A 22,522-nucleotide genomic window follows, 5' to 3' on the forward strand; every position below is an offset into this window, starting at 1 on the left:
TTATCGCTTGATAATTATTTTATACGTGACCTGCCAGTTTGAATCTTTTACTTCCGATGGAGGCAGTCATCGTATTGGCGAAACCTAGGTCAAATACTTCCCCAACGAGGGCTGTCGTTGCATTAATTTTGAAACGTCCCCTTTGAAAAATTATGAATGACACTGCTGGAAAACTTCTAAGTTATTTGATTTTCAAACAGCTGAGCAAAACTCAACGTACTCAAACAGTTTTCTCTTTACTTATTCTGATCACCACTAAACTGACACACAATATTTTTAGCGCAACGTAGTCTGACTTTCAATAATCCCTACAGAATAATGGCCTTGACTAACAATAACCTATGCCTTTCATGAATCACAAAATCTTCGTGACTCGAACTACGGAATACAGCGAGCGCCAATAGTGCCAGGTACATAAAAGATTCTGACTACTGAAGGCACTAACTACTGATAGGCATAGTTAGCAAATGAAAGATTTTGATCGAGAAGAAACAATGTATTTACCTTAATAGTGTTCAAAAGTCATAATATATATATATATATATATATATATATATATATATATATATATATCAGTTCATGACATCCAGTCTTACAAATTTACTGTCTCTGATGGACACACGTCCAGATCGTCCGCTCATATTATCCTCTTAAAACTCCGCCATCTCTCTTCCCACATCCACCACTGCTGGCGGCTCACCTCCAACTGCCCAACGTTACGCGTTGTTCACATCCAACTGCCCAACGCTACACTAGCAAATAGACTTGGCCACTGTTTCTATGTTTCGATACAGTGTATCGATACGTGGAACTGTTTCAGTGTTTCGGAACGGCTGTGGTTCACTGTTTCGAAACAGTGGTGTTTCATTCAGCCCCTGTCTCGGATAACCGGACCAGATTCGATCTCGAGCCAGACACAGAAACTGTATCGTTGTTTCAAAATAAGGCTGTTTCAGTCCACCTGTGTTTGGAATGGACTAATTGTATCGAAACAGTAATGTTTCATTCCGCTCTGTGTCGGACGAGATTCGGGCTCGGCACAGGTACTGAAACACAACATACCATTTCGTGAAACACTTTCAAGAGTGTCGAAATCTTTTTGACAAGCAATAGCATGAAGCTTAAGATACCCGAAAATAAAGCTTCGTTTCTAGCTGACTGTCCTATTCCGAAATGGTGTAACATCTGCTTTATACACACTAACCAAACAATAAAACAACGCATACTATTCACATTCAAAATAATAAATATGTGAAAATCATTCAGTTAAATTACACTTTTTTTATACCATACGCTTCTCTGTTCATGTACAGTAATCATATTAAGAAACGCAAGTAAGCCTACAACATTTTGAATAAAAAAAGGCGTAGAGTGACAGTTATTAGACATATACATAAATCTGATGTATATATAATTGCAAGCAATCTGTTAGACATATCACTGATAGTGTAATGGTGAACGGGAAGGGCTGGGAAGCATGGTGAATTTATAGTAACAGTTCGAAACACCTTCAAAGACAAAAATTTTTCTGTTATATTTTGTTATTTATTCGAATTATTTGGCCTTATTTGTGAGTCTATAGTCACTGTGCCTATTATATACAATGATTCCCTTTGTGTGAATGGAAACTAGCAGGATGTGTATATTACCCATACTAACCGAATGTGGGAATCCCAGTAGCATATCCGTTGTTTCTGCAGTTTGCTCCCACCTCCAGTTCCGTTCGTGGTGGCTCTTCTGTCTTCAGCTTTGGCTGTCCTCAGCCCATTGAAAAGTATGAAAGTCACACGACACGAAAGCAGCGCATTTGCTGCAGGAAATACGAAACTGCCAAGACACCCAAGTGATAGTTTCATACTTTCTGCGATATGATTAGCGCTCTCCCACCTCATTTGTGTTTATATGTCCATACTTATACAGTAGACATTCAAGATGATAAAATGTCTAGGTTTATTAGATTACAAAACACAAACTGTTTCACTGTTTCGAAACACCGTATCGAAACATTACACTGTACTGTTTCATTTGTTTCGAAACAGTTACGTGTTTCAGTTTGCCCATCTCTACCAGCGAATATTCCAACAACGCAAACCAGCCACAGACTGGACACAGCAGAGCCATCGATTTTCATACCGAGCGCTACGTGGCGTTACCAACATAAAAACCTAAACAGCCTACTTACGCTTTTATTTTTACAGTTTATTATGTTAGAACTGAGAATATGTTCAAGGATTCAGCGGCAAACAGAAGTTTAGGATATTGGTCTGTAAATTTGCAGGTTTGTTCTTTCACCCTTCTTAAATACTGGAGTCACCTGCGCCTTTTTCCACTCGCTTGGAACTTTGCGTTGGGCGAGAGATTCACGACAAATGCAAGCTAGGTAAGGGGCCAATGCTAGGTAATGGACCAGAGCTGTAGAGTGCTCTTTGTAAACCACTGACCGACAGCGACGGATGAACAGTCTTGACAACTATTCTGCTGAACCGAAGAAAATCGTGCCAACAGAATGATGTTGTTGTTGTGGTCTTCAGTCCTGAGATTGGTTTGATGCAGCTCTCCATGCTACTCTATCCTGTGCAAGCTTCTTCATCTCCCAGTACCTACTGCAACCTACATCCTTCTGAATCTGCTCAGTGTATTCATCTCTTGGTCTCCCCTTACGATTTTTACCCTCCACGCTGCCCTCCAATACTAAATTGGTGATCCCTCGATGCCTCAGACCATATCCTACCAACCGATCCCTTCTTCTGGTCAAGTTGTGCACACAAACTCCTCTTCTCCCCAATCCTATTCAGTACTCCTCATTAGTTATGTGATCTACCCATCTAATCTTCAGCATTCTTCTGTAGCACCACATTTCGAAAGCTTCTATTCTCTTCTTGTCCAAACTATTTACCGTCCATGTTTCACTTCCATACATGGCTACACTACATACAAATACTTTCAGAAATGACTTCCTGACACTGAAATCTATACTCGATGTTAACAAATTTCTCTTCTTCAGAAACGCTTTCCTTGTCATTGCCAGTCTTCATTTTATATCCTCTCTACTTCGACCATCGTCAGTTATTTTGCTCCCCAAATAGCAAAACTCCTTTACTACTTTAAGTGTCTCATTTCCTAATCTAATACCCTCAACATCACCCGACTTAATTCGACTACATTCCATTATCCTCGTTTTGCTTTTGTTGATGTTCATCTTATATCCTCGCTTCAAGACACTGTCCATTCCGTTCAACTGCTCTTCCAAGTCCTTTGCTGTCTCTGACAGAATTACAATGTCATCGGCGAACCTCAAAGTTTTTATTTCTTCTCCATGGATTTTCATACCTACTCCGAGTTTTTTTTTTGTTTCCTTTACTGCTTGCTCAATATACAGATTGAATAACATCGGGGAGAGGCTACAACCCTGTCTTACTCCCTTCCCAACCACTGCTTCCCTTTCACGTCCCTCGACTCTTATAACTGCCATCTGGTTTCTGTACAAATTGTAAATAGCCTTTCGCTCCCTGTATTTTACCCCTGCCACCTTTAGAATTTGAAAGAGAGTATTCCAGTCAACATTGTCAAAAGCTTTCTCTAAGTCTACAAATGCTGGAAACGTAAGTTTGCCTTTCCTTAATCTTTCTTCTAAGATAAGTCGTAAGGTCAGTATTGCCTCACGTGTTCCAATATTTCTACGGAATCCAAACTGATCTTCCCCGAGGTCGCCTTCTACTAGGTTTTACATTCGTCTGTAAAGAATTCGTGTTAGTATTTTGCAGCTGTGGCTTATTAAACTGATTGTTCGGTAATTCTCACATCTGTCAACACCTGCTTTCTTTGGGATTGGAATTATTATATTCTTCTTGAAGTCTGAGGGTATTTCGCCTGTCTCATACATCTTGCTCACCAGATGGTAGAGTTTTGTCAGGACTGGCTCTCCCAAGGCCGTCAGTAGTTCCAATGGAATGTTGTCTACTCCCGGGGCCTTGTTTCGACTCAGGTCTTTCAGTGCTCTGTCAAACTCTTCACTCAGTATCGTATCTCCCATTTCATCTTCATCTACATCCTCTCCCATTTCCATAATATTGTCCTCAAGAACGTCGCCCTTGTATAGACCCTCTATATACTCCTTACATATTTCTGCTTTCCCTTCTTGGCTTAGAACTGGGTTTCCATCTGAGCTCTTGATATTCCTACAAGTGGTCCTCTTATCTCCAAAGGTCTCTTTAATTTTCCTGTAGGCAGTATCTATCTTACCCCTAGTGAGATAAGCCTCTACATCCTTACATGCCTCCTCTAGCCATCCCTGCTTAGCCATTTTGCACTTCCTGTCGATATCATTTTTGAGACGTTTGTATTCCTTTATGCCTGCTTCATTTACTGCATTTTTATATTTTCTCCTTTCATCAATTAAATTCAATATTTCTTCTGTTACCCAAGGGTTTCTACTAGCCCTCGTCTTTTTACCTACTTGATTCTCTGCTGCCTTCACTACTTCATCCCTCAAAGCTACCCATTCTTCTTCTACTGTATTTCATTCCCCCATTCCTGTCAATTGTTCCCTTATTTTCTCCCTGAAACTCTGTACAACCTCTGGTTTAGTCAGTTTATCCAGGTCCCATCTCCTTAAATTCCCACCTTTTTGCAGTTTCTTCAGTTTTAATCTACAGTTCATAACCAATAGATTGTGGTCAGAGTCCACATCTGCCCCTGGAAATGTCTTACAACTTAAAACGTGGTTCCTAAATCTCTGTCTTACCATTATATAATCTATCTGAAATCTGTCACTCATAGAAATATGTTAACTATTTTACAGAAACACAGTTGAATATTGCTGGTATCGAGAGGTTGAGGTGAGTGCCGTAATGGTTACATTATTCAAGTACCATTAGAAGGTCTACATCAAAATTTTGTTTCGTTCCCACGGCACTTACGCCTTTGTCTTTCGACATTTCCCGTCGAAAAAATTCCCGTTTGTAAAGGAAATATCAATCAATATTTTGGCCAAATTTGACATTGATATCTATAACACATCCTGGGAAAAAATTCTCAAAGAACATGGTTTTTTTCGGGCCAAAGATAGTACACCTCCCCGTAAGGTAACAAAGTGCACTTTTTGCCTGAAGATGGTGAGTAGCAAACTCGTCGAAACGTTGTGAATGCAGGGCGCTACGACTCTGCTGATAAACTGAGAAGATTTCGCCAATTACGCCACATCTGTTATACACCACAATAACTGTTGTAGGTGATGAGATGCGGGATCTTTGCGACTGGTGCAGCTGCTGACTGACGCTCGTGCCTCCGTGCTGTGTTGGCAGGAGCGTAGCCGCCCCCGCAGCCCGCCTCCGCCTCCGCCCCCGCAGCCGGCAGCGCGCGCTGAGGAGGCCGAGTCGGCATGGCGCACCAGTTCTGGTTTTCCTACCCGCCCCCCACGAGCGGCTCCAGCCGCTCGCAGACCGACGAGGAGAAGAAGGAGAAGAAGGAGGCCGCCGAGGCGCTCGCCCGGGCCGAGCACTTCCAGCAGCAGGTCAGTCCTGAAGACGCCGCGCCGCGCGCACGCCGAAACGTTCTCACATCCGTTTTTTCTGCGGGAGGGGAAGACGGGGTGTTATGGATTGGGGGAGATCAGTCAGTCGTCTGACTTGATGTGATTGATTGGTTGCTTGATCTGGGGGGCGGGGGACCAAACAGTGAGGTCATTGGCTCCATCGAATTGGGGAAGGATGGGGAAGGAAGTTGGCTGAGCCACTTTGAAGGAACCATCCTGACAGATGGCTGAAGCGATTTATGGAAATCACAGAAACCTAAATCAGGATGGCCGGAAGCGCGTTTGAGCCGTCATCCTGCCAAATGTGAGTCCAGTGTGCTAACCACTGTGCCATTTTGCTCTATTCCTGATGTTACTTGCCCCCTTCTTGCGGCGGTGTAGCGTCGGTCTCTAGAAGAGCGTAGCCTTCCAAAGGATTGGAAAAGGGCACAGGTCATCCCCGTTTTCAAGAAGGGACGTCGAACAGATGTGCAGAACTATAGACCTATATGTCTAACGTCGATCAGTTGTAGCATTATGGAACACGTATTATGTTCGAGCACAATGACTTTTCTGGAGACTAGAAATCTACTCTGTAGGAATCAGCATGGGTTTAGAAAAACACGATCGTGCGAAACCCAGCTCGCGCTATTCGTCCACGAGACTCAGAGGGCCATAGACACGGGTTCCCAGGTAGATGCCGTGTTTCTTCGATACAGTTCCGCACAGTCGTTTAATGAACAAAGTAAGATCATATGGACTATCAGAGAAATTGTGTGATTGGATTGAAGAGTTCCTAGATAACAGAACGCAGCATGTCATTGTCAATGGAGAGAAGTCTTCCGAAGTAAGAGTGATTTCAGGTGTGCCGCAGGGGAGTGTCGTAGGACCGTTGCTATTCACAATACACATAAATGACCTTGTGGACGACATCGGAAGTTCACTGAGACTTTTTGCGGATGATGCTGTGGTATATCGAGAGGTTGTAACAATGGAAAATTGTACTGAAATGCAGGAAGATCTGCAGCGAATTGGCGCATGGTGCAGGGAATGGCAATCCAATCTCAATGTAGACAAGTGTAATGTACTGCGAATACACAGAAAGAAAGATCCTTTATCATTTAGCCACAATATAGCATGTCAGCAACTGGAAGCGGTTAATTCCATAAATTATCTGGGAGTAGGCAGTGGGAGTGATTTAAAATGGAATGATCACATAAAGTAGATCGTCGGTAAAGCAGATGCCAGACTGACATTCATTGGAAGAATCCTAAGGAAATGCAATCCGAAAACAAAGGAAGTAGGTTACAGTACACTTGTTCGCCCACTCTTGAATATTTCTCACCAGTGTGGGATCCGTACCAGATAGGGTTGATAGAAGAGATAGAGAAGATCCAACGGAGAGCAGCGCGCTTCGTTACAGGATCATTTAGTAGTCGCGAAAGCGTTACGGAGATGATAGATAAACTCCAGTGGAAGACTCTGCAGGAGAGACGCTCAGTAGCTCGGTACGGGCTTTTGTTGAAGTTTCGAGAACATACCTTCACCGAGGAGTCAAGCAGTATATTGCTCCCTCCTACGTATATCTCGCGAAGAGACCATGAGGATAAAATCAGAGAGATTACAGGCCACACAGAGACATACCGACAATCTTCCTTTCCATGAGCAATACGAGACTGGAATAGAAGGGAGAACTCAAAGCACGCTCCGCCACACACCGCCAGGTGGCTTGCGGAGTATGGATGTAGATGTACTTCGTAGGCCTGGGTGCACCGACTTACATCCATTCTTAACCCAATGCTGGCAAGTATGATCAACAAATCTTCAATTTGGTCGATTTCATTAGATGGTTGAAATCATGAGTGTGGGTCCTTGGGACTGACTAGTGAATTTTATTTGTGGTACCTCTATTTACACGAGTCTTTCTGGAAGAGTTCCTTGAGTTTGAAAGTGAAAAAACTGGATGAAGAGTTGGTGAAGCTTTTCCGCGATGCGCTGACATCCACGTATTTTTCATTTAATGGTTACATTTTTTAAAAAATGACTGAGTGGCTACGGGTAGTCCTTTATCGTCCATAGTTTCCAATTTATTTGTGGAGAACTTTGAGGATACGGCACTGATGACTTCAGCTTTGGAAGCAACGTAGATGATTCCTGTTTCGTATGGCCTCATGGACGTGATTCTCTCGACAGATTTTTTGACCACGTCAGCTGTCTTCATCCCAGCATTAAATTTAAAACGAAGGTTCAAAACGATGCTCCCAATTTTGAACTTCAAGGTGTACAAAAAAAAAAAAAAAATCTGCATGGATGGGTCACCATCCGTCGTACCAACGCAACGTCGTTCTTAGACTCTGGTACGCATACCATATGCTATTTCCGATGCGGACGGTTTAACTCAAGAACTTGCACGTCTGACGCCTGTGTTTAAGGAAAATGGATACTCTGGGAACAGAGTTCTAGGCGCTACAGTCTGGAGCCGAGCGACCGCTACGGTCGCAGGTTCGAATCCTGCCTCGGGCATGGATGTGTGTGATGTCCTTAGGTTAGTTAGGTTTAAGTAGTTCTAAGTTCTAGGCGACTGATGACCTCAGAAGTTAAGTCCCACAGTGCTCAGAGCCATTTGAACCATTTGAACTTAACTTCTGAGGTCATCCGTCCCCTAGAACAGAACTACTTAAACGTAACTAGCCTAAGGACATCACACACATCTGTGCCCGAGGCAGGATTCGAACCTGCGACCGTAGCGGTCGCACGGTTCTACACTGTAGCTCCTAGAACCGGTCGGCCACTCCGGCCGCCTGGGAGTTTTAACAATAAGAGTGTGTTCTGTGCATTTTCGAATATTAGGGCACTAATCTTCTGTGTGAAGGATGGTTTGGGGCTTAGGGAGCGTGGCATTTATGAAACTCTGTGTCAGAGTTTTCGACTCACACAGTTCAGGACAGGTGCACGGAAGTTTGCCGTCAAACAAGGCTAAAATAGCCGCAAAAATAGTCGGTAGCAGAACATCACTTAAACAAGGGACACGGTATGAAATTTGACGAGATTGTGATAGTTATCGACACTTCCGGATTTTCGAACAGTGTTAATACAGAAGAAATTGGGACTTGGTTGGCAGACAATTTGATTAAGATAGTTGAAATGGCTCTAAGCACTATGGAACTTAACATCTGACGTCATCAGTCACCTAGACTTAGAACTACACTACTGGCCATTAAAATTGCTACACAACGAAGCTGACTTGCTACAGACGCGAAATTTAACCGACAGGAAGAAGATGCTGAGAATGATTAGCTTTTCAGAGCATTCACACAAGGTTGGCGCCGGTGGCGACACCTACAACGTGCTCGCATGAGGAAAGTTTCCAACCGATTTCTCATACACAAACAGCAGTTGACCGGCGTTGCCTGGTGAAACGTTGTTGTGATGCCTCGTGTAAGGAAGAGAAATGCGTACCATCACGTTTCCGACTTTGATAAAGATCGCATTGTAGCCTATCGCGATTGCGGTTTATCGTATCGCGACATTGCTGATCGCGTTGGTCGAGATCCAATGACTGTTAGCAGAATATGGAATCGGTGGGTTCAGGAGGGTAATACGGAACGCCGTGCTGGATCCCAACGGCCTCGTATCACTAGCAGTCGAGATGACAGGCATCTTATCCGCACGGCTGTAACGGATCGTGCAGCCACGTCTCGATCCCTGAGTCGACAGATGGGGACGTTTGCAAGACAACAACCATCTGCACGAACAGTTCGACGACGTTTGCAGCAGCATGGACTATCAGCTCGGAGACCGTGGCTGCGGTTACCCTCAATGCCGCATCACAGATGGTGTACTCGACGACGAATCTGGGTGCACGAATGGCAAATCGTCATTTTTTTCGGATGAATGCAGGTTCGGTTTACACCATCACGATGGTCGCATCCGTGTTTGGCGACATCGCGGTGGACGCACATTGGAAGCGTGTATTCGTCATCGCCATTCTGGCGTATCACCCGGCGTGATGGTATGAGATGCCATTGGTTACACGTCTCGGTCACCTCTTGTTCGCATTGACGGCACTTTGAACAGTGGACGTTATATTTCAGATGTGTTACCACCCGTGGCTCTACCCTTCATTCGATCCCTGCGAAACCCTACATTTCAGCAGGATAATGCACGACCGCATGTTGCAGGTCCTGTACGGGCCTTTCTGGATACAGAAAATGTTCGACTGCTCCATTGGCCAGCACATTCTCCAGATGTTTCACCAACTGAAAACGTCTGGTCAATGGTGGCCGAGCAACTGGCTCGTCGCAATACGCCAGTCACTACTCTCGATGAACTGTGGTATCGTGTTGAAGCTGCGTGGGCAGCTGTACCTGTACACGCCATCAAAGCTCTGTTTGACTCAATGCCCAGGCGTATCGAGGCCGTTATTACGGCCAGAGGTGGTTGTTCTGGGTACTGATTTCTCAGGATGTATGCACCCAAATTGCGTGAAAATGTAATGACATTTCAGTTCTAGTATAATATATATGTCCAACGAATACCCGTTTATGATCTGTATTTCTTCTTGGTGTAGCAATTTTAATGGCCAGTAGTGTAAAAGCACAGGACTGCAACCATGGTGTGACCGAAGACAAGCGCAAGACGAGCCAGCTATGGCTCACTGGCGTCTTTACATACATTGGTCGCAAGCAATTGGCGACATGCAAGTAGTCAATGCCCTTTAATGTATACAGTTTCCATGCAAGTAAATGATATTGTTCACAAGCCATGGCTCGTTTTCCAGTGCGGCTCTTCTAGTGCGGCTGAGGCTATTTTTACTTTTTTTTTTTTACTTTATTGTTATTTTTACACCTGAACCATCAGGTAGGCTGGCAGCAGCACAATACGCCGCTCTTCAGCCGAAGAGAGTACAATGAGATAAACAGAGAAGAGACATCACTTAGAAAAACGGCGGGAAAAAACAGGAGACACATGAACATAAAAACACAAGAAGCCGTTCACACTCGATGACAATCCACACTACGAACTGTTGACACGACGCACAAACACTGAAGAATACGATGGCACTGGTGAACAATGGAGTGTGACGGTGAACACTGAACACTAAACATGACGGCACACACGATACACTGATGGCGGTGATCTCTGGCGCGCGAATGTCCACTGAGCGTGTGCGAGTCCGGGGACCTGCCAAGAGGGGAACAGGGGTGAGGTGGGGTAGAGGGGAGAAAAAAAAAGGATGCCAATGGCTTGAGAGACGGGGGCAGGAGGAGAGGGACAGGGGAGGGGAGGCCTGGAGGAGAAGGGGGGAGAAAAGGAGGAGGGAGGGAAAAGGGAGAGAAGGGAGGGAGGGTGCCCAGAGGAATAAGTACAGGAGGAGGGCGGGAGGATCAAAGTTGGTAGGAGGGGTAGATGGAGGGGAGGAGGGCATCATCAGGGAGAGGGAGCTGGCGGAAGAGGGTAAGGAGGGTGGAGAGATGGAGACCGGGTGGGACTTGGGAATACAGGCGCGGCAGCGGGCGGGGGTAGGAGAGGATCGGGGAGACGAGCGGGTGAGGAGGATCGAGTTTGCGGGAGGTGTACAGGATCCATATCAAGGAAAAGGAGGAGGTGAGGGAAGGGGATGAGATCATACAGGATCCGCGTGGGGGAGGGGAGACGGATGCGATAGGCGAGCGGAGAGCATGACGTTCAATGATTTGGAGGGATTTATAAATGGTAGGGGGGGCGGAGATCCAAGCCGGATGGGCATAACAAAGGATAGGGCGGATGAGGGATTTATCGGTGTGGGGGATGGTGGAGGGGTCCAGACCACACGTACGGCTGGAGAGGAGCTTGAGAAGACTGAGTCGGGAGCGTGCCTTGGCTTGGATTGTCCGGAGGTGGGGAGTCCAGGAGAGGCGACGGTCGAGGGTGACGCCAAGGTACTTAAGGGTGGGAGTGAGGGCGATGGGACGGCCATAGACGGTGAGATAGAAATCAAGGAGGCGGAAGGAAGGGGTGGTTTTGCCTACAATGATCGCCTGGGTTTTGGAGGGATTGACCTCGAGCAACCACTGGTTGCACCAAGCGGTGAACCGGTCAAGATGGGATTGGAGAAGGTGTTGTGAGCGCTGTAGGGTGGGGGCAAGTGCAAGGAACGCGGTGTCATCGGCAAACTGGAGGAGGTGGACGGGAGGTGACGGCGGCGGCATGTCCGCCGTGAACAAAAGGTACAGAAGGGGGGAGAGGACGGAGCCTTGGGGCACACCGGCAGAGGGGAAAAAGGTGTAGGAATCGGTGTTATGGATGGTGACATAGGAAGGACGGCGGGAGAGAAAGGAGCCGATCAGACGGACGTAGTTAATGGGAAGGGCGAAGGTTTGGAGCTTGAAGAGGAGACCGGAATGCCATACGCGGTCATAGGCACGTTCGAGGTCCAGGGAGAGGAAGATTGCGGAGCGACGGGAATTAAGCTGTTCGGAAAGGAGATGAGTGAGGTGAAGGAGAAGATCGTCGGAAGAGAAGGACGGCCGAAAGCCACACTGGGTAACGGGAAGGAGGCGGTGCAGGCGGAGATGCTGGTGGATGCGCCGGGTGAGGATAGATTCCAGGAACTTGCTGAAGACCGAGGTAAGGCTGATGGGACGGTAGGAGGAGACGGCAGACGGCGGTTTGCCAGGTTTAAGGAACATCAGGATACGGGAGGTTTTCCACAGGTCGGGGTAGTAACCGGTGGACAGGACTACATTGTAGAGCCTGGCCAGGGTGGAGAGGAAAGAGACAGGAGCTTCACGAAGGTGACGGTAGGTGACACGATCGTGACCAGGAGCGGTGTTGCACTTTGTGCGGAGTGTAGCAATGAGATCCTGTGTAGTGATAGGGGCATTGAGTTCCGTGTGTGCAATGTTGTCCAAGTACTGGAAACCAGGAGTGAGGGGAGGGACAGAGGTGTCAGTTCGATCGCGGACATCCGGGAAGAGGGAGTAATCGAACTGGGGATCATCGGGGATGGTAAATACATCGGAGAGGTAGGAGGCAAAGTGGTTGGCCTTACTAAGGGTGTCAGGGAAGGGGTGATCATCGTGGACAAGAGGATAGTAGGGGGAGGGTTTAGTTCCGGTAAGGCGACGGAAGGCCGACCAGAACTTGGACGAGTGGATTGGGAGGGTAGCATTTAAACGGGTGCATGTCTGTCGCCAGTCCCGGCGTTTCTTAGCCGCGAGCAAATTACGAACGTGTCGCTGGAGTTGCCGGTGGCGTCGTAGTGTGTCCGGGGGCCGGGGCTACGCGGCGCTTTGCTGTTATTCTCTTTGGACAGAGGGCGCCCCTGCAGTGGTGTCGTCCCAGTCGGCGTGCTCTTGGCCGGCGTCGCCTCACAGCCATGCCTCGCCCTTCATCTACGCGCCGGCACTCGTCGTTCAGCTGGAACATTCTGCCCTCGGCCCGCCCAATTGCCTTCCGTACTGTCATACTGCGGAAACACGACTTTTACATCACTCCCCCTACTTTAAACAACTGCGTTTGGATGCGCACACCCTCGAAATGGTGGTGGTTTTTGGGGGAAGGAGACCAGACAGCGAGGTCATCGATCTCATCGGATTAGGGAAGGACGGGGAAGGAAGTCGGCCGTGCCCTTTCAAAAGAACCATCCCGGCATTTGCCTGGAGCGATTTAGGGAAATCACGGAAAACCTAAATCAGGATGGCCGGACGCGGGATTGAACCGTCGTCCACCCGAATGCGAGTCCAGTGCCTAACCACTGCGCCACCTCTCTCGGTCCCCTTGAAATCCCTCGCGCGACGCACAGCCCCTTCTACATTTCTTTTCAAGTGAAACCAGACTTTTGGTCAGTTCCCGACCTACCTGTAAGAGTGTCGCTTTCGGGCGGTTCCCCCACACTTGCCTAGCTGAATCCTGCGATGGTTAATCGAGCAAAGAATTTTAAGAAATGGTGACAAAAGGATTTTCTCGAGAAAGTGGTTCCGAAAAGTGGCAGTGTATGCTTAAAAAACAGGAGATTAACGCACCGAACAACAAAAAGAAAATAGTATCACACACACTTCCTGCTGGATGGTGCCTACCCGTCTTCAACTAACGCTTCTCACTCAGTCGTCATACTGCAAGTGATAGAAGTACGCGACTGTCCGGAGTAAGTCTCAGTAGATAAATTCGTAACTAATTGAATAAATTAAGATTACATTGAGACGCTGGAAAGTTATCTCCGTGATTAGCATTTGATCATGTCCAAAATTAAAACTCTCATACGAGGGTGAGTCAAATGAAAACCTTAAATATTTTTTTTAAAAACGTTATTTATTGTGCAGAAGTGGTACAAAGCTGCATCACTTTTCAACATAATCTCCCCCACGCTCAATGCAAGTCCTCCAGCGCTTACAAAGTGGATAAATTTCGACAGAAAAAAATTCTTTTGGCAGTCCGCGCAACCACTCGTGCACCGCGTGGCGTACCTCTTCATCAGAACGGAACTTCTTTCCTCCCGTTGCGTCTCTGAGTGGTCCAAACATATGGAAATCACTTGGGGTAATGTCTGGTGAGTATGGTGGATGAGGAAGACACTCAAAATGCAGGTCTGTGATTGTTGCAGCTGTCGTACGTGCAGTGTGGGGCCTTGCATTGTCATGTTGCAAAAGGACACCTGCTGACAGCAATCCACGTCGCTTTGATTTGATTGCAGGCCGCAGATGATTTTTTAGGAGATCTGTGTATGATGCACTGGTGACAGTGGTCCCTCTAGGCCCGTAATGCTCCGAAATGACGCCTTTTTCGTTCCAAAAGAGTGTCAGCATAACCTTCCCTGCTGATGGTTCTGTTCGAAACTTCTCTCGTTTTGGTGATGAGGAATGGAGCCATTCCTTGCTCGCTCTCTTAGTCTGCGGTTGGTGGAAGTGAGCCCAGGTTTCGTCCCCAGTAACGATTCTTGCAAGGAAGCCATCACCTTCTCGTTCAAAGCGCCGAAGAAGTTCTTCACGAGCATCGACACGTCGTTCTCTCATTTCAGGAGTCAGCTGTCGTGGCACCCATCTTGCAGACACTTTGTGGAACTGGAGCACATCGTGCACAATGTGATGTGCTGACCCGTGACTAACCTGTAAACATGCTGCAGTGTCATTCAGTGTCACTCGGCAGTTTTCCTTCTCTATGGCTTCAACTGCTGCAATGTTCTGTGGAGTCACAACTCGTTGTGCCTGACCTGGACGAGGAGCATCTTCCACTGAAGTCACGCCATTTGCGAACTTCCTACTCCATTCGCAGACTTGCTGCTGTGACAAATATGCATCACTGTACTGAACTTTTATTGGTCGTTGAATTTCAATAGGTTTCACACCTTCACTGCGAAAAAAACGAATAACAGAAGGCTGTTCTTCCCTGGTGCAAGTCGCAAGTGGGGCGGCCATCTTTATACTGATACTGCAAGGGTATGTGTGCATCTGCCTATGCTGCCACGTACAGGCCATTCTGCACGCTGGCGAAGAGTTCTCGGGCTTCCAGCCGGGTGGCGGTGTCTTCAAACTGCGACGTTCCGACGAGTGACATACTCATCATCTTCTGGCGAAGTGCCGAGACTTCGCGGATGCCGGTCCCTTTATACCTGCGGTGTGCCCCCCACCACCTGGCCGCAGGAGGCTGGGTCCAGCGGAGCCGGCGGGCGAGGTGGAGGGGGAAGCGAGTGCATTCTGATCGCGTCTCGTGAGCTGGACGGTTCTTGTTGCGTTCCTGGCGTATTGCGGTTAATGCATGTCCATTCCTGGACATACTGATCAGGAAGAAAGCGGATGGCACGCTGGGCCATTCAGTATATAGAAAAAAGACGCACACAGACCTGTACCTCCATGCAACCAGCTGCCACCATCCGGCGCAACGCCAGGCAGTACTGACCACCTTGGTACATAGGGCGCACGTCATTTGTGACAAAGAAAGCCTCTCAGACGAATTACACCACCTAAGAGAGGTATTTCGGAAAAACGGGTACAGTGAAACACAGATTGGCAGGGCCTTCAAGAGGAGACAGGCTGACAAATTTCAGGAAGAGGAAGAGGAAGTTAGCAAGAGACTCGCCTTTCTTCCATATTTGGGGCCCACATCAGCCAAAATCGGGAGGCTATTAAGAAAATCTAACATAAATACCGTCTTCCGACCACCGCCGAAGAGCTGCTGGGCTCAGCTAAAGACCCACTCAAAGTAAACACACCTGGTATATACAGCATTGCCTGCGAATGTGGTGTGCAGTACATTGGTCAAACGCAGCGCTGCATCTCTAAAAGGTGCGAGGAACACATCAGGCATGTTCGACTTGGACAGATAGAGCAATCTGCTATAGCCGAACATAGCATCAAAGAAGACCACACCTTTGATTTCGAAAACACCAGAGTGCTGTGCCGAGCCGGGAGCTATTGGGATAGCGTCATTACAGAATCAATAGAAATACGGGTCCACGAGAATCTTGTGAACAGGGACGAAGGCTATCAACTGAGCGCGGCCTGGAATCCAGCATTAGCCGCAGTACGCCAGGAACGCAACAAGAACCGTCCAGCTCACGAGACGCGATCAGAATGCTCTGACGGAGACACGAACGGCGCACGCGCTTCTGGACCCAGCCTCCCGCGGCCAGGTGGTGGGGGGCACACCGCAGGTATAAAGGGACCGGCATCCGCAAAGTCTCGGCACTTCGCCAGAAGATGATGAGTATGTCACTCGTCGAAACGTCGCAGTTTGAAGACACCGCCACCCGGCTGGAAGCCCGAGAACTCTTCGCCAGCTGCATACGCCGGGAAAGCATACATTCACATTCTGCACGCTGTTTGTAGCACGCTTACCAACTTACAGGATAACGGCGCGAAATTTCGATTTGTTATTACACATTTAAGGTTTTCATTTGACTCACCCTCGTATTAACATAGCAAATAAAATATTAAAAACCAAATTGTCATTGATAATCAGACTGCTTTGAAGAAGCTAAACTGAAAAGTTGCTTGTGTTGCCCTGAGTAAAGCCACGATCACAACTGAGAAACTACTGAACATTTATTTATAGTATGAATCACACAACGAGAATAAGTAAAAATCAGAATTGCAGGGGGATGCTCGATACTCATTATAACACAGTATTCACTGCACAAACTGTATCTCAGCACATGGGAAAGAATATAGCGTAAGTGAGAAGGAAGGATTCGTCAAACTGCACGCACATTCCCATTCGCGGCAACAGTCCACACACACACAAAGAAGAAACCATAAATATAATCCCATACAAAACTTACCCACGATGGGCCAGAGAGTAACCAGCTTCATCAGTCAACGGCGTGATCAACAGCTCGCATAGAAAGTCCTGATTTCGCAAGTACAAAAAACTCGCAAACATTTAGAATAAACGCAAAGTGGCACTCGATTTGAAATTCAGCTTGAACAACCAACTTGAAGAAATGGTAACATTGAGGTGAGGGCTCACTACGTGGCGGAAATGCTTCTGGTCTAATCCAGATAACAAACAGCATGTAAAACACCGAATGATATTCGAATGAAATGAAGTTACACTCACGCAGATTGTTATTAAAAGAAGTTACGCTATGAGAAGGTCAATTAGCAGAGCCGAAGGTTTAGTACACCACATGCTGAACATGTCGTTGCTATCACCAGTTCACACGCTACTGGAAACACGAAACTCGAGAAAAACAATTATGATGCAAACATACAGGAAACACATTCAGGCATAAGAGACTTCCACTAACTCATATGGGATGTTGATTCGTCAAAGCAGTCTCGCATCGCTAAGTTCCTGTAACACGAACAAACGACTTAAGGAAAGGAATGGTAAAGAAGCATAATAGCTTCCAGAGTGAGATTTTCACTCTGCAGCGGAGTGTGCGCTGATATAAAACTTCCTGGCAGATTAAAACTGTGTGCCCGACCGAGACTCGAACTCGGGACCTCGGATCCCGAGTTCGAGTCTCGGTCGGGCACACAGTTTTAATCTGCCAGGAAGTTTTATATCAGCGCACACTCCGCTGCAGAGTGAAAATCTCACTCTGGAAACATCCCCCAGGCTTACCTCAATGAAGTCGCCGGATATATCTGCTCTTACAATGAATTTTTCCGGCACAGCTCTGTGCAATGCTGGCCGACCTATCTGTCACTTATGAAAGGAAGCAACTGATTTTTCTATTGCAATAATCGGGATGATCATGGATGGGAGAAATTAGTAAATTCTTTAAATTGAAATGAATGGTTGTTAAAAGTTACTTTTTATGAGGAAGATTATTATTACGAGAGTTTTAAAACATTTACATGCGACTTGAGACAACATTACTACATATGCGCGAGGCTGCTTCTTTTACCTTATACAATAATACTCAGGCTCCGACATCGCTCCACCGCGACCGGCCCAGCCAACACGATACACCAGACCAGACCAGAGCAGACTCCGGACTAGCAACAACTTACTGCTGCAGCTACACAGTTCCTGCTGCAGTCAACACTGCTCTCTGGTCAGAGACCTTGCATATCGCAGGCAGCGCATGAGCAATACATCGAAATTACATCTGCTCGGACCTCTTGCAACCTGAACAGACACCCTCACTTACTGAAGCCACAGAGGACAATCCCCCCCCCCCCCCCCCCCCAGCCCGCATCTCGTGGTCGTGCGGTAGCGTTCTCGCTTCCCACGCCCGGGTTCCCGGGTTCGATTCCCGGCGGGGTCAGGGATTTTCTCTGCCTCGTGATGGCTGGGTGTTGTGTGCTGTCCTTAGGTTAGTTAGGTTTAAGTAGTTCTAAGTTCTGGGGGACTTATGACCACAGCAGTTGAGTCCCATAGTGCTCAGAGCCAGAGCCAGGACAATCCCGTGCCATGCTTCCAGCTTGGAGTCCATAGGTACCAGTGGAAATGTTCACAGGAAATACATCCTGGCTACCTGTATCAATCTCTACAGTACTGCTGACCGGTGTACCTAACGTCTCTTTGGCCCAGCAGAATTCTGCTTAAGCTCTACGCAAAAGTTAGCTTAACTGTCGCTACCATTCATTGAACCGATATTTGTGAACCAAAGTATGTGGAACCATCACACACAGACACTTACATATTCTCTGGCCGGGCCGGCCGGGGTGGCAGAGCGGTTCTAGGCGCTGCAGTCTGGAACCGCGCGACCAATATGGTCGCAGGTTCGAATCCTGCCTCGGGCATGGATGTGTGTGATGTCCTTAGGTTGGTTAGCTTTAAGTAGTTCTAAGTTCTAGGCGGCTGATGACCTCAGAAGTTAAGCCGCATAGTGCTCAGAGCCATTTGAATCATTTGAGCCATAATCATAGGAATTAACAATATCGTAATTAGTAATTATGGAAAGCAACTATGTAATGAATATTTGTCCAATATTTTATAGTGAAACGAAGAGTGGGAAATAAATCAATGTAGTGTCAAAATAACCAGCATGAGGTCTAGGTTAACAAGAAAACATTAAACTTCTTTAAATTGGGGTAATTAAGCAAATCATAATTAGTGATTGGAAAAACAACACAATGAATTATTGACTGAATTCTGAAAACCAAACGAAGAGTAGGAAGTGGAGCAGTGTAGTATCAAAAAGACCAGTGCGAATTCCAGTGTAACGAGAAAAAGGTTCAATTGCCTTAAGGTAATCATAGTAATCAAGGAATTCATAATTAGTGATTGGATAATCGTCACGCAATGAGTTCTTGTCTGAACTGTAGTAGGCAAATGCAGAGTGTTACATGAACAAATAAGATACCAAATTATAAAATGTATTGGGAAATTGTTAATACAATTGTACACCAGCTATACTGTTTACTAGTAACATATGTAAATTTGTGCCAGATCGGGACTCGAATACAGATCTCCCACTTCTCGTGAGCACTTTGGACAACTGTGCACGACTCATGACCAGATCCAATCTTCAATATGTCGCAGTATCTATGGACCGTACTGCTCGCATAAAAATGGTATTAATTCTGCATACGGAGGGACAATATTTTTCTTGCAAGATTGCCTTGCTTTGGCGTGAAGGATATTAGGGCAATGTCTGTATTTAATGGTGTGTGTATATTTCAATCAAATGTTCCTTTGGATGTGCTTGCATGACTAATGTGAAGTCTAGTTTTACATGACAAGAATTAATTGCTTTAAATTAATCAGAGTAATTAAGAAAATTGGTCATTGGAGAAACAAGTACACAATGAATTCTTGCCTGAGTTTCCATAGCCAAATGAAGAGTGGGAATACGAAAAAGGGGTTACCAAACGGATGAGTGTGAGGTGTAGTTTTGAGAGAAAGTATGTAATTGCTTTAAAGCAATCATAATAAACCAGAAATTTTTAAGTAATGTTTGGAGAATACACTATCTATTGTACAGGTAGGGTTTAAGGGCGCTCAACTGCCGAGGTCATTAGCGTCTATTGTACACTCAGCGTCAAATTGAAATTTACAGAAAATAACTACCGGCCTTAGATTCACAAGACGACGGCGTCTGATCTACAATAATAAATAAAGACATAAAAATACGTTTGTGAAGAAGCACCGTAGTGTTGTCGCAGTTCTACAGATGACTACTGTTTCCGCCTGCAAGACGTTTGCGCTTGGTATTTCAAAGCTGTCAAAGCGCTACTAAGCTGGCAGGGATGCTCTCCCGTCGACTCTTATTGTAGTCGTTATACAAGGAGGTCTGACTTAAAAACTAGAGACGCCTAATACCGTCGCTTACAGACTGTCTCCGAAAACTCTACTCGTATCTCGAGCGTTTTTTAGAGGATGATCTTACTCTCACTCCATCTGGCAAGATGCCCAGTATTGACAACGTACTTTGAGAGAACAGCGGCTAAAATGCTGCGTGCCATGAAGAGATTACTGACAGTGAAGTTGACATTCAAGTCAGTGAAGACCGTGATTAGAATGGTGGTATGTCTGTGCAATTTGTCTACAGTGGTGGGCGTTAAAAGTGGAAGACCTGCAAGGATAGCAAATAAACGAAATGTTATACAGTATAGCAGGAAAAATACACCATTAAATTGCAGGTGATTTGGGGGCAGACAGCGTTGAGAAGAGCGAGGCTATGGTGGTAACCAGGTGAGACAGGGAAGGCAAGGGGAAAATTAACATTGAAGGACAGGATACTGAAATTGTGGGAAACTTTAAATATCCAGGAAGTGTGATAACGGAAAATGGAAGAATGGAGACAGATGTTAGCGGCAGTGTACAACAGAGCAATGCATTTTACCAGTGTGTGACGTGCTTATTCTGGAGAAGGGAGGTGCCAATGAAGTGTAAGACAGTCCTGTACAACACGTACATTACATCCATTCTGACATATACAACTCAGACCCGGACAGTGATAAGGAGTGGAGTCTCGAATCCAAGCCTGTTAAATGAATTTCCTAAGTAGTATGTTAAGGAAAACGAGAAGGGACAGGGTGAGAAATGAAGATGTTACGAATGAAATTGAAGTAGAAAAGATGAAGGCGAAAACTGAGAAGAATAGGTGAAAAGCTTTTCCACACGTAAAGACAATGGAAGAAAACTTATGACAGAGGTTAAGTTTGAGGACAAGAGGTAGACATATAGCAAGATGGATTGACGCATCAAAGACGAGTTTAAGAAGAAGGAATGTGGTCCGCAAAAGAGAAAACAGCGGTAAAAGACGAGTTTTGAAAAAATTGAGGAAAGTGCACTAGATCTGCAGCTACACAGATTCTCCGCAAGCCATCGTACGGTGCATGGCGGAGGGTATCCTATGCCACTATTTGTCATTTCCTTTCCTGTTCCACTTGCTGAGAGAGCGAGGGAAAAACGACTATCTACACTCCTGGAAATTGAAATAAGAACACCGTGAATTCATTGTCCCAGGAAGGGGAAACTTTATTGACACATTCCTGGGGTCAGATACATCACATGATCACACTGACAGAACCACAGACACATAGACACAGGCAACAGAGCATGCACAATGTCGGCACTAGTACAGTGTATATCCACCTTTCGCAGCAATGCAGGCTGCTATTCTCCCATGGAGACGATCGTAGAGATGCTGGATGTAGTCCTGTGGAACGGCTTGCCATGCCATTTCCACCTGGCGCCTCAGTTGGACCAGCGTTCGTGCTGGATGTGCAGACCGCGTGAGACGACGCTTCATCCAGTCCCAAACATGCTCAATGGGGGACAGATCCGGAGATCTTGCTGGCCAGGGTAGTTGACTTACACCTTCTAGAGCACGTTGGGTGGCACGGGATACATGCGGACGTGCATTGTCCTGTTGGAACAGCAAGTTCCCTTGCCGATCAAGGAATGGTAGAACGATGGGTTCGATGACGGTTTGGATGTACCGTGCACTATTCAGTGTCCCCTCGACGATCACCAGTGGTGTACGGCCAGTGTAGGAGATCGCTCCCCACACCATGATGCCGGGTGTTGGCCCTGTGTGCCTCGGTCGTGTGCAGTCCTGATTGTGGCGCTCACCTTCACGGCGCCAAACACGCATACGACCATCATTGGCACCAAGGCAGAAGCGACTCTCATCGCTGAAGACGACACGTCTCCATTCATCCCTCCATTCACGCCTGTCGCGACACCACTGGAGGCGGGCTGCACGATGTTGGGGCGTGAGCGGAAGACGGCCTACGGTGTGCGGGACCGTAGCCCAGCTTCATGGAGACGGTTGCGAATGGTCCTCGCCGATACCCCAGGAGCAACAGTGTCCCTAATTTGCTGGGAAGTGGCGGTGCGGTCCCCTACGGCACTGCGTAGGATCCTACGGTCTTGGCGTGCATCCGTGCGTCGCTGCGGTCCGGTCCCAGGTCGACGGGCACGTGCGCCTTCCGCCGACCACTGGCGACAACATCGATGTACTGTGGAGACCTCACGCCCCACGTGTTGAGCAATTCGGCGGTACGTCCACCCGGCCTCCCGCATGCCCACTATACGCCCTCGCTCAAAGTCCGTCAACTGCACATACGGTTCACGTCCACGCTGTCGCGGCATGCTACCAGTGTTAAAGACTGCGATGGAGCTCCGTAT

The 22,522-nt window shown here is 46.8% G+C and overlaps 1 protein-coding gene across 1 annotated transcript in view; it reads left to right on the forward strand.

Annotated features, from left to right (window-relative positions):
* Positions 1-5,380: 5,380 nt before the first annotated feature.
* Positions 5,381-22,522, forward strand: part of LOC124553489 (voltage-gated potassium channel subunit beta-2) — a 753,666-nt gene continuing 736,524 nt past the window's right edge. Inside the window, exon 1 of the mRNA XM_047127344.1 lies at positions 5,381-5,512. Within this exon, the coding sequence (XP_046983300.1) occupies positions 5,381-5,512 (132 nt within the window). The remainder of the gene's footprint in view (positions 5,513-22,522) is intronic.

The sequence above is a fragment of the Schistocerca americana genome, chromosome 11 (assembly GCF_021461395.2).
Source record: "Schistocerca americana isolate TAMUIC-IGC-003095 chromosome 11, iqSchAmer2.1, whole genome shotgun sequence".
Classification (NCBI taxonomy): domain Eukaryota; kingdom Metazoa; phylum Arthropoda; class Insecta; order Orthoptera; family Acrididae; genus Schistocerca; species Schistocerca americana.